This window comes from Hemitrygon akajei, chromosome 8 (genome assembly GCF_048418815.1).
Source record: "Hemitrygon akajei chromosome 8, sHemAka1.3, whole genome shotgun sequence".
Classification (NCBI taxonomy): Eukaryota; Metazoa; Chordata; class Chondrichthyes; order Myliobatiformes; family Dasyatidae; genus Hemitrygon; species Hemitrygon akajei.
The window spans coordinates 143899960-143913320 of NC_133131.1; the positions used below are offsets into that span (position 1 = coordinate 143899960).

General features: G+C 36.6%; 1 protein-coding gene across 6 annotated transcripts in view; it reads right to left on the reverse strand.

The window, feature by feature from the left end:
• The window catches only part of LOC140732326 (partitioning defective 3 homolog), an 838958-nt gene that overhangs the window by 191455 nt on the left and 634142 nt on the right, over nt 1–13361 (reverse strand). For all 6 annotated transcript variants that reach the window (XM_073054817.1, XM_073054816.1, XM_073054819.1 and 3 more), the window contains 2 exons: nt 11211–11441; nt 6439–6700 (listed from right to left, as the gene is read on the reverse strand). In XM_073054817.1, coding sequence (XP_072910918.1) covers nt 6439–6700; nt 11211–11441 — 493 coding nt within the window. The remainder of the gene's footprint in view (nt 1–6438; nt 6701–11210; nt 11442–13361) is intronic.

Genomic DNA, 13361 nt, shown 5'->3' on the forward strand with positions numbered 1-13361 from the left:
ATTCTGGCATTAAAACCTCTCTCACCCTGAATCAGAACTGCTGTTGTGATGGCAGGAGAATCACAGTCCAGGAACAAAAGCCAGCACAAAAATTACAGATCATTATACTAGCACAATCCACACTGAGTACATATGCTGGCTCATGGCGATCAGAATGATGCAATTAAGAGGTTTAATAAAACCTCACAGCTTTGAACTTTGCTCATCTCCACAGGCTTTGAAGTCAAGTGCTCAAATTTTAATCCTTATTTTATTTTACATTGTGTCAGGTCCAAACCTGGCCCTATGTCACTCCCCTAATTTGCATGAGTCCTGTGTGTGATTCTCACATCCTGAGTTTGATTCCACCTCTTAGATTATCTCTAGTAGCAGCTTTAAATTCAAACTGCTCATTAAAAACACGCCTCCCCCAACAATCATACAAATAAGATAAATTTTTAGCACTTTGTCTTCTGTCTCCAGTTAATGGAACTCCTCAGAGGCTTTATGGTCTAACAGCAATGAAACAGGATTGATGCTTAAAAGCACAAATATATCAGATAGAAGTCATCTACTGTAAATATTGGCTTGCTTTTTCAATCAACTTTCAGTTGTAATACCATAAGTACTTATCACTTCATACTCCCTTACCCTTTTTACCTTGAACTCATCAGATAATGTCACCTCAGAAATTATTTACAGTGTTCCTGTTTTACAGGAGAATTCATAAATATTCTTAAATTTATAATATTCTGGAGGGGGGAGAAGAGATAGGATTTGCAGTTTCATTTTAGCACTTTAGCAAACCCATTTTCATCTTTCAAGTTTTTAAAAAATAAAATTACTACTTTTCTTCAAAAAATATATTCAAAAATGCTTTTTAAGTACAGAGGTATAATAAGTACATTCGACCTGCAACTTTCACCGACTTTCTTCCCATCCCCTGCCCTTCTGCCCACCCCCAACACTCTCTTTGTGTGTACGCTCAGAGCTTTCCATGTTCACTTCCTCATATTTGTCCCTTCTTGTCCTCAGTTCAGATGGTCAATGTTCATTTTTGCAATACAGAGCAACTATTCAAGCTCAATGCAAAATCACCTAATGCCCAAACACAACCCATTTAATGCTTTCTCATCAGCTTTCCACTAAGTGATCTAATTCACATAAAAGGAGGAATATCGAGGGAAAAAAAACTCACTTGCTATATCATTACGTAACTACAAAAAAAAAACATTTTTAGGTTCAGTATTTTTAATACTAATTCTGCATCCTTATTTCCAACTTGATCAACTTTCCAGCTCAGCTTATATTTTCTATGGTGTTCTACATATTCTATACATTATCATACCACTCCTTCTCAATTGTTTTCTGATGCGTGCTCCTCTCATTTTGTTACCCTTTCCTTAGTTAATTTCTCACTTGTTTTTTTTTAAAAGCAGAGCTATGCCACTTTCCACCTCCAGCTGTCTCCTTTCTGTCTTGGTCTTAATTTATTTCCTTTTGCTCTTTAAATCAACACTTTATCACCCACCTGCTCCTTGTTACACAATCTAGAGAGCTGAGCTTTCACACTGTTAGCATTCAGGAGAAAGCAGTCATGCAGTGTTCTTTCAACTGGCCACATTCCCAAGTTTAACAGCTGAAGGCAGACCTACAGAAATGTGAGTCTATCAGCATGCTGCCAGTTCATGACCATCCTGCTGCGAAGGAAATGTGTGAAACTTACTCCCACAAACTGCACTTTGGGTCTTGGTATACCACTACTGAGCCCAATCTACCTACAATGGCTAACTCTCAACGTTCAATGGAATGCAGCAACTAGAGTACTGCAGGCATCTACATTTTAAATGGATGATGTAAAAGAAAATTAACATCATCTTATCCACAACATCAAGTTTTATGGCAACATCATTTACGAGTTGGGAATATAGGAGTTCCATGCTGTTTGAATCTCCATTCAAAGCATTCATTGCCTCATCTCTCCTTCTGAATGAAACTTGTCTTTGCTTAGATCAAATAAAAGGCAGTATTATTAAACAGAGACGACCCTACCAGCAATTCAGAGGTCATGAGTTCAGATCTCACCGTGAGAAATCGTAAAACTGAATTTAATAAACCTGGAACTCGCAGTGCCAAAGAAGATTTATCATTAAAGCTGTCAGAACTCATTTGGCTTACTAATGATGTTCTTTAGGGAAGCAAACAGAGACTTGGTTAGGCTGGCCTAAATGTGAACCCATGGTTTACACTTGTTAACCTCAGGGAAGCTACAGATAGGCAAGAAAATGCTACTGAGCTTGCATCACTCACATTACTAGAATTAACTCTGGTTTTTGAAACGTCATGGATAAGTCAATCATAGACAGCAGCAAACTCTACCACCTCTATGCCCAACGCCAGAGTAATTATACTGGCAATTCTAAATACTTCTTGAACAAAAGGCACACAATCAATCATATAACAGGCAAAACAAAAGAAAATTTAAATAACTCATTTTCCTGCACTTCATCTCAATACGAGATGAAAAGGCTGAAACCCATCTTCAAGTCAAATTTTCAGTTTATGACTGCCAAGCTCTGCTTCTCAGTAAGTGCAGGCGATTTTCCAATATAAATTAGGAAGGAGAGTTATTCTAATTAGAGTTGAAGACAGTTAATTGGAAAGCTGTGTTGGAAGAGACACCATGCAACTTCTCAGACCATCTACCTATCTATCAGATGAGCTCATCAACGCCAATCCAGAACTGCAGCAATATTTTAACCGACAGACTAGATGCAAATCGCCCGAACTTTTCTCATTTGCAATGTCTACTTGATTTCAAATGGTACTCATCATGGAACCTTGCCTATAATTTTACGTTACACAATGGTCATACTACATAGACACAAATGCACTATGTACACACACTCAAACTACACAAAGGAAATTAAACTGTTATTTGTAACATGATTCTAAACCTGTGAACCCTTTCCTAAGAGCCTCAATGTAGGAAAGGTCATATTTTGTTTTTTTTTACTGGGTAAGTATAAAGAAATTAGTGTATGAAATAAAACATCCTTTAAAGAAATACTCCTTTAAAATTCTCAATTAATCACTGACTTGGATTAATTGGATATGCTTCATATGAAAAATTAGCAGTCTTTGTGCATGAAATAAGATAATAAAAAAATGCAATAATGCACAAAGATACTATGTGTGCTGATCAGCTAGTTTACTGTCCAGATCAACATGATTTCCATAGCAACCACCAGTCAAAGCTGGCAACTCTGGTCATCACCATGGATATTCATCTGTTTAACCAATCAGAAGAGGCACTGGTTACACACACCTAATGAACCTGTACGAACACCATGTTCCCCTAACTATACTGATATTTTTTTAATTAAATGTATTTTGTATCCAATTTGTTTTTCTTGTCATTCACCAGCTTCTTTTATGCAGCGTAACTGCTCCACAACAAACGTGATTATTAACTCACAACTATATTCTTCTTCTTTGCATCAAGGTAATCAGGCTGCTTCACGTTGGTAATGTCGAAGAAGACCGAAGAATTTAGTAGCTGTATTACAATAACACAGAAACCTGAAATGCATGTGTAATCTGCACAGTGCTGAAGCACCTTAGGCATTTGCACTGCCAAAGATAATAGCATCCAGGTGAGGGCATCCTTCAGCTGACATTTGTCCAGAGCATTTTAAACAGCTCCAAATGTTATAAAACTTAAAAATATATTATGAAACTCCATCTTAAAACTTGATCACAAGGAAAACCCCAGCTTTCATTTGAATTTTGTACTTCCACTTCTTGCAGCTACCATTGGGCATGAAGTTCAGAAGACACAAGTTCTACACCACCAAGTTCAAGAATAGCCACTTCCCTTCAACCACGCGGTTCTTGAATCAACCGCACAATCCCAATTACTTCATTTCAGCAACACTACAGCTGCTTCAATCAGTTTGCACTAAAGTGGACTTCTTTTTTGTTTTAATTATGAACTCTTTGGTAAAAATAGGGCATAATTTATGTTTGATTTATATTTTTCCTGTGAACACTTTATACAGAACTGTACAAAAGCCTTAGGGATTTTGTATTTAATTTTAGATGGTACAGCCTCCACAGAGCCCTGATCTCAACATCAGGGCTATCTGAGATTACCGAGAGGCAGAAGAAAGCAAGACAGCCAAAGTCGCATCACCTGAAGTCTGGCAACTTCCTCTTCCTTTCCAGTCCTGAAGAAGGTTCCCGGCCCGAAACATTGACTGTTTATTCTTTGCCATCAATGCTGCCTGACCTGCTGAGTTCCTCCAGTACTTTGTGTTGTATGCTGCTCTGGATATTTATGCTTTTTTGGTTTGCAAACCCTTGATGGTTTAACACAACCCTTACCTGAAAATGCAGCTCTGGAGGAGATTCTAAAAGCAAAGTTGGACTGTTACCCAGGATCTTCTTTTAAAGTCACAGTGGGGACTTATATATGCAAAAAAGATTTTGGGAAGGACTTGGGCAAATTAGATACTAGAAAGCAAACAGGTTTGATAGTGTTTATTAAACCAAGTTAGACAACTATAACCTGGCTTTTATTTTGCCCCTTGTTCAAACTGATCAGTGCTTGTTTATGGCAATATTGCGCTGACAGTTCACTGTCCTTTACCACTGAAGAGATTAGACTATAAAAGTTTTAATGTGCTCACAGTATTTCACCTAAGTGTTTCAATCACTTGTCTTCCAAAAATAATGGGCAAGTACAGGTGTTCTGGCAATGTTTTTAAAATGTCTAATACAGCTTTTCTTTTTGGTTGCAATTAATTTCAATCCCCCTGAGCTTGCTTCATTCCATGCCTTCCTGAAAATTCATCATAATGGCAAAATAAAAGCATAATCATTTCTCAAGTTTATACCTTCATGTCTTCCAGCAAATCCATCTGGGAGACTCACAATAATGATTCCGAGCTAAAGTGGGAGCACAGTATCATGCTTCCTCTACTGGGATTTAGCTGCTAATACTGTGACTTAATGAAGATTCAACCACAAAAACCTGTGATTTTAATTGAGAAATGAAGACTTCAGCACATTATGTGGGTGCATGTATAGAAGCTATCAAACTCAATCACTATAAAGAGAAAACACAGGCTCTAAACAGAAACTACTAGTTCTAAAAATTCTGTCTTTGGAAGCCATCTTAATTGCTTGTTTTTAAAAAGCAAAAAAAAAGATTTGCTTAAATAAACCAGCTGATAGTACATAGGAGACATGCTGTTTGGATAATTAGAGCTTGAACAAAGAAGAATATGTATGTTTTGCAAAGACTAAGCATTTTTGTTATAGATCAATAATTATAATTGCAGCATTTTAATGCTACCAATTTCCCTGTTGAGCACAATTTTACTCTGTTCCAATAAATGACAAACCACAATCAAGTACAGTCCACTTAAGCACAAATTAATCATCCAGAAATTCTACACAGAATGGCTTAATCCTTGTGAAGCATTGGGACTTACCATGTATATACTATGCTGTGCTGGTGAAACTAAATTCATTCACCATTTCTATCAAATGGTAACACATAATGTAAAGCCATCAAAAAGAAATATTTAAAAAGTAAAATTCATGAAAAACTAACAATTGTTCTGTTAGTGGGTGAAGGTTGATCAATACCTCCTCGCATTCACCGATTCCACAACCACTACTTAATAATTTCCTGCTAGAGTCACCTTATCTACAACGTCTAGTCTCACTTTATGCACATACAATTAAAGTATGTATATAAGCTATCTTATGTATTTATACAAAGTTTGTATTTATTGTGTCCTTTAACTATTGTGTTCTATATCTTATTGTGCTTTTTTGCACTGCATCAGATCTAGAATATTAATTATTTAATTTTCCTTTACACTTGTGCATTGGAAATGACATTAAACAATCTTGAATTGCAAAGTAGGTTACATCAATTAAATGAAAGACAATATTTCTGAGTTCAGTATTTGTTAAATTATTAAATTTTCTTACAGACATAAAATAGATTAATAAACATAAAATTATCTCAATGCAGACAGACATAAAGTGACATCAGAGAATGGAAGGTTCAAAAAAATTCTTAATTTCCCTATATTAGTTCCCATTTGCAGGGATCACTTCTTGCTGATGCAAAGCTGGGTGTAGATTTTTTAAATGAATAAATGTTTACTCAAACCTTAATTAGCTTTCCTCCTTCATGCCAAATGAAATGGCAGACCATTGTGCAATTCTAAAATACGCTGATGTCCTGGCAGTAGAACAAGTAAAAGCACTACTACCAAGTATACAGTATTTCTCCATACACTCTACAGCTTAAGGGCACTACAAATAAATCACTTCAGTTCTTAAGATCCACAGTAAGTACATGAAACAGGGCTAAACACTTGCTATAAAAGCAATGACCAATATTTCATTGCTATTTGAAAGAGTGTCATTTTTTTTTACCTGAACATATCTCCAAGACCTTTCAACATCCCTTTCTTTGGTTTATTCTTCTCTTTGTCCTTTTCCTTCTCTTTCTCTTTGTCTTTCTTCTTTTCTCTTTCTTTTCCAGACTTTTCTTTCTTTCTGTCCTCTTTGGCTTTTGAACCATTGACCTGTTTCTCCACTGTGCCCAACTGTTGCCCACTGGCCAAAGACGGTTGGTCACTTGCTGTTGATACAGACTCTCTACCTGATCTAGAACTCTCTTCAGTGTCTTCCTCCACTGTGAATGAAAAGTAGAATATTAAAGTTCATAGAAGTATTAAAAAATCCAAACTAAGATCAACTTAGAAAAAAATGCCACAAGCATGGTTATTAAAAATGGCATGATCTTTAAACTGGTTCCAGAAACCACCAATAGTGAAACTGCTAAATTGGCACTGGCAGGTTAAGTGACAATAGGGAATGGCCGAGGGCACTATTTTTTTCCTTGCTCACCATGTAGTGGGGTGTCACTTCACAGTAGTCAGCACTTACATTCCCACTGTAAACTCAGTACCAATTCTTAGCCAGATCATGTCATCAAATTCAGCAAGGGAACTGGACCTGAAGTTTAGTTAACAATTCTGCTGTTTAAGTGTCTCACTTTCTGACCTGTAGCAGAGGGCAATGGGTCAAAGTCTAGATTGGTGTGTGTGCAGGACTGAATGAGTTTGCTCTTCAAATTAAACATTAAAAGGAGGCTCTTTCTATTGGATTAGGGGATATCAAATACCCTGTGAAACCAAATGAAGAGGATCAATAGTTCTTCAGAAGTTTGATCTTGGTTTATCCCTCTAACAACACAAATGACTTCAGCTCTTTGAAATTAAATGAAAAATGCTGTAAACACTTGTGTAGCATCTGTGGGGGAGACAGTGGGCGGAGTACAGTTAACACTTCAAGTCAACAATGTTTCTGGAACAATGATCTTTCATCAGAATTCATTAACCCAAGATGATAATTCCATTTCTTTATCTCTTTACATTTTGTTTTATATCAGGTTTCCAGCATTTAACATTTTCTAGCATCACTTGTTGGATCCAGTTTCTTGAAATACCAAAAAAACTGCAGGGTCGTTCCTACCTCACCATTCAAACACATATTTTGTTACAATCTTTGCTATAACCTGTGGCTTTCCACCATCTACAAACTGGCAACTGAAATACTGCTCCTGTGACAGCAGTACTTAATTTAACCTAGCAAACACAAAGGACTGTTGTTACAGGCTCAGAAGAGCTTCTTTTACATTGCGATAGGGCACATCTGAACTCATGAAACTCAAACTTCCCTCAGATGATGATAGAAAATAAACTTTCTGGGATATTGTAATAGATCCATTGTACTGGTGCAACTTCCTGACCCAAAACTGATGAGAATGCAAGAATCCTGATAAGTTTACAGTAATGATTGAGCTGGATGTGCAAAGAGCTGTTACAGACAAGAGTGTAAGTGCATTATAAAACTAAGCCAAGGGCAACTAACAAAAGAAGATCTTTTTGTACACTCATATCTGAAGGGAAGCTAACATCATCAATGTTATGAACTTGATTTTACACGGGAGCTTAAAGCAAAACATCTTAAACTCCTCTGCAGGAAATTTTAATGAAGAAATACAATACTAAATTCCGTAAGGAAATATGAAAAACAGCTTGATCAAAAGCTTGCAGGATTTAAGAAATTTCTAAAAAGGATGAGAGATGTGGAGAGATCGTGAAGTCAAAAGGAAAAAAAATTACAGAGATTGGGCCCAGCTGCTCAGGGAACAACCAGGAGTCATAAGAGTGATTAAAATCAAAGACAAACAAGGACAAATTTGGAAGGTGAACTTTAATTTGATTAAAATGAGCAACGTAATCAAAGCTTTTCCAAGTGTCAGGAATCAAATGGATGATTGTGAAGATTTTTTGTTGTGGAAAGTCATCAAGACATCAGCAGCAAATATAACTGAGGCACCAGGTGGGAAAACTTCAAGACAAACACAGAATAAAGAATAACTTGAATGCTCAATCATCAACTGTGAGAACAGACTGCCTGCAAAAGCAGTAAATTCCAAGAAGTTGAGGCATTCAAAGGGGAATTTGATCAATTTCAGATTTACCAAGTAGCAGACAGAATTATGTTTGGGTAGGATTAAAAAATAGTTACAGGAGATTCAGAAATGGGTGGGAGGGATGAACATTCTCATCTTAGAAGTTGTACATTTGTCAGGAATCATTTTGTGATCACTTGAAATATTTTTAATACTCTTTGCTAACCACCAATTTTTCTGCAATTCTGTTCATAGCCAGTAGCTTAACCTCTCTTCAAGAGATTTAAAATCCTTGTCCATGTCTTCAAATCTTTCGATGACCTTGCCCTATAGAATCACTACTTCTTCCTCATCCTTCTAGCTCTTAAACTCAACTAACTATGCAATATAATTCATCACTTTCATTCTCCAGTTTTATGTCACTCTTTACAGCACCATAGCCAGCTTCCCAGGTGGAATTCCTAGCTGCAGTCCCTGCCTCTCTATCTTCTCAATCTCCTTGGTCATTCTTGCCATCTCTCTTTCACTCCACGTCAGCTTTCAGTCCTACACTATTGTCTTCCTTGGATTGCATTGACACTGAACTGCAAAGAGATATATTATTTTAAGATGATGACAGCAATGAAGTTTCACACATTTGGGGAGAAAAATCAACATAAAAAGTGTGAAAAGTAGGCAAACCGATCAAAGATGTAATAAAGTGCAGCAGGCTTTAAAGTAACAAACCTGTGCACTGTCAAAGCATAATGTCAAAGAAAATGCTTTGAGAGGAATAAATCAAAAGAATATAAAATCCTCATTATAGGAAAGCACTGCACTAGTTGGGCAGAATCAAACTGTCATACTAAGGCCCTCATCAGTTTATGAAAAGAAAACTTTCATGATTTAATCACTTATATATTTCATGTTAAGTAACATTTGCATCTCAGCCATTTTAAGGAGTTACAATTTTTTCACTTTCAACACATCATTTTTACAGTTCTCATTTGTTCTGATAAACAGACACACAACCAAGTAAAACATGTACAATGTTATTTAAGTTTCAGTTAATACATTTGAAAATGAGAACCCAATGATTCAGTATCTCATTAATGTTTCTTGATCCTAATGATTTGCTCTCAAGTAAAAGTGAGGAATTGTAATCTCATCTCTCTTGGGGCTCTTGTACTATATAAGGGCAAACATATCTCCTACTTTGATACAATAATTCAGCTAGTAACTGCTGTCATTTCCAGTATATAAAATAATTTGAAACAGTTCAACTCAAGTAGTACAGTATAACATATCTATCTTTAACAAAGTAAGTTTTAAAAATGAATTGGCATCAACTAAAAATGTTACATTATGCTCAGGGTTCCTTGGCTACTTTAAACAGTCTCAAAATCAGTGAAGTTTCAGACTCCAGTACATCAAATAAACACAAGTATGATCTTTCAAAATCTTGCATATCATAACTGCTTATTGTAAGACGTGTGTGTGTGTATATATATATATATCACAAACACTCCTAAATTCTGTTTTCCAAAACAAGAATTAATAATAAAAAACAATTTTAGCATTTACTTCATAGCATCTATTTTAATGCTTTACATTGAATTAAAGGACAAGTCAGGAAATGACTTTTAAAAGGGAAAATTTTAAATCTTCTTTCCTGCCCACTCAGATGTTACTGGAGAGCAAGCCTTCAAAAATCCCTACTTTGCCAAACTAACTGGCAGGTGGCATTATCATTTAGTTGCACTCTGAAAGGGGAAATAATATTCTTGGAGCCCAACAAAACTCATCTACCATTCTGTTCATGTGTCCTCGACATCCAGAATTCACTGCAAGGGTCAAGTTACTCTGAAGCATTTCACATTTATGATTTGCCAATACTTACATTAAAACTGACTCTTCCAGCACAATACTGTGACAATGCTTTTCTCTCAATGTTATGGCTAACAGCTTAATATGATTTTGTTACATTTGTTACATCATGATCTTATCTTTAGTGATAAGCCTGTATTCAATAATTTGGTAGACATCAATTTACGTATTTAGTTTTACCACATAAACTTCCTTCTTTGGTAAAACTAAAGAGTTTCAAAATTCAAGTTGTTAAGTCAAAGTAAGACAAATTCCCATTTACTTTATCTTACCATAATATTTTCACCATAACTTTCAGTTCATTTCACTCTTATTGATCTCTCTAGGTTCCCCTTTAATACCTCTATGCTATTAACCTCTACCACTCTGAGTGAGGACATTTGTCCCTAATAGACAATTGACAGCTTGAGTCGTCATGTTGCTTGGTACCTGCTCCTACCAGGTGGGGTGCGACTGATGCCTTCAGTTCTATCCAACATCAGCAAACAAAGGTCTCCAACAAAAAAAATTTGCACATTCAAACAATTCCCCAGCAGGAAGAGCCAGGTACACTGTTTGCTCAATTAAATGCTTGTGTTCAATAAGTTTCATCCTCAGCCTCACCCTGGATTTACAATTGCCAGCAACTTTGCAGCATGAAATGTGAAGCTGACAACTAAAAATTGTCCTGAGGAATTCTTGAGTAATGCATGTAATACAATATAAACTGCACAAAATATATTACATAATGCTAATTAAAACTTCAAGAAAGAACACCTCAACAATTTTCCCTTCAGTGGATCTAAATAGGCAGCAACATTAATGATCATTCTAATTAGTCTACAAGTAAATTGCTGTAATCAGTTTCATTACATACATGTTTCCATTCCTTCATCGTCATCATCATCTTCTGCTGGTTTATCATATGACTTGTCAATGGCAGCCCGGAAACTTTCATTGCAACCTCTTCCTCGGATGATGCGTGGTCGTGGACGATGGAAAGGAATATCACTGTTCAAAGTTACCTCAGCAACTGCTGTCTGCAGACTTTCTAATGAGCTTGATTTCTTCAGCCCTAATGAAGGCCCAACATCCCTGGTCGACGAGCCTTGGAGGTCAAGATACAAAGTTGTTAATTAAGTTTGCTCTGTTAATTGAGAACCAAATCTAGATATTTGGTATTCATCACATGTCATGCAAGTCCCTGGGGTTGTTCATATGTAATTTGGATAATGTTCACTATATTCATTTGCAGACCTCTATAGGTTCATTGCTCTGGAGTGATATAGATTCTTTATCAATGTGTGTGACTGTTCAGCAGTGCTGCACTATTAAAATTCAGACAGATGTGAAACACTGGGACTAGAGTCCTTGTTTAGTTTTCATTAAAAAGTTGATTTGACAGTTATTGCTCATAAGATATAAACTGATGGAAAGTTTCCAAAAGTTAACTGTTGCTATTACCCCGGTGTTTTGGTTGCTGATTAAAATACCTGTCCACTTGCTAATTGTTCCTGTATTAAAGTCTGGCCTCAGTTTTATCAAGGTCCCAGCAAACATTATGACTCAGTAACTAGAGCTTCCCAGGAACATGAACTTCAAGTCAAAGTACAAGTTTATACTTGTCACAGTGTTCTTCAGGGGCACTCATTTGGATTATGAACTTATGCTCCCAGCAGAGAATAAAACCAAAGATGGATAATATAAGTAAACATGGGAGTGCTGTGGCTGGGTGGTCGCAGGCAAAGGCATCACTGTAGTATCACAGAAAATTGCCTTCAGAATCCCAGAGGAAATGGTTCAACAAAGTTTTAGACTTTAAATACATCTATACTATTTCTGTAGCACAAGATGAATGCCAGAGTAACTGAAATCATCTTGCTAGGAAGAAAGATTAACAGGGTATAACATTACAACTCTCTCTAGTTTTAGGCCAGTGATTTTACTAAATTCTGGATAGCAAGCAAAAGTTATAAGTACCACCACCTTCAGACAAAAACTTGTTGGTAAGTGACATTGAAACCACTAGAATTACTTTTTCCCTGTGCTACTTTTGATTGATGCCATGTACAACTAAAAGAAACTTCCAACATCAACTATTGCTTAAAAGGAGCCAATCCATTAACTTATCTGTGTGGTGAGTGGAGGGCAGGGAAAGGGAACTTGAAATCTGAGGTTACCCAACAGGAGAGGGATGATTGTTACTTTGAATAAAAACAAAAGGCTGTTTTATGTGGCTTCATGATTATAGAAGAGATTTACAACGTAGGGTAATATTTTTTGCTTTTGTCTCTAGGCAATACAACGTTCAGTTAATGTTTTCAGCTCCCACACAATGTTTCAATAACATAGCCATTCAGAGGAGCTAAAATGTCAACTTGATGATTTCCACAGGGTGCAATAGGAATGCATAGAAACTCGTCCTTGCTGTGGGGATGTTGTGTGTGTGTATGTCTGTACACATACATGCATGTGTGCGCGGAGGGCCAGGCGGTGGGGGGGGGGGGGGGGGGGGCCTTCAGACTATGCATTTTATTAATCTATTTCTTTCGCTTCATATTATGAAAAAATAAAGATTTTCAGGACGACAAGGAAAGAAAAGGTGTGTGACACAGCCATCTAACAGTTCCACAGAGCTGGCGCAGGCATAATGGACCAGATTGTCTTTGATTCTGGGCTATATTTTGTCAGTCTTCTGATTGTACAATTGTTATTTTAAAAACTGCTCAATTCCACCATGGCTGCTTTTGCCTCTAACCAAGTCCAACAGTTGCTTAAAATATCATCATGTCATTCTCACCTCCCAATAGACATTTACAACTAGAGAGGCACATGTGTCTTCTGCACATAACTGCCACATCAGAGATGTGTACTTCCAGAAGAAAGCTCATTTAGTATTTTGCAATCACTAAAACATTTTTTTCAGCCATTTTCGCCAACTTCAGCGAAGTGCCATTTCTAACTGGGTGTGCAGAGCAGTTAAAAGATAAGGACAAGTGCTCATTTTTAAATGGACCAAAGCAATCTG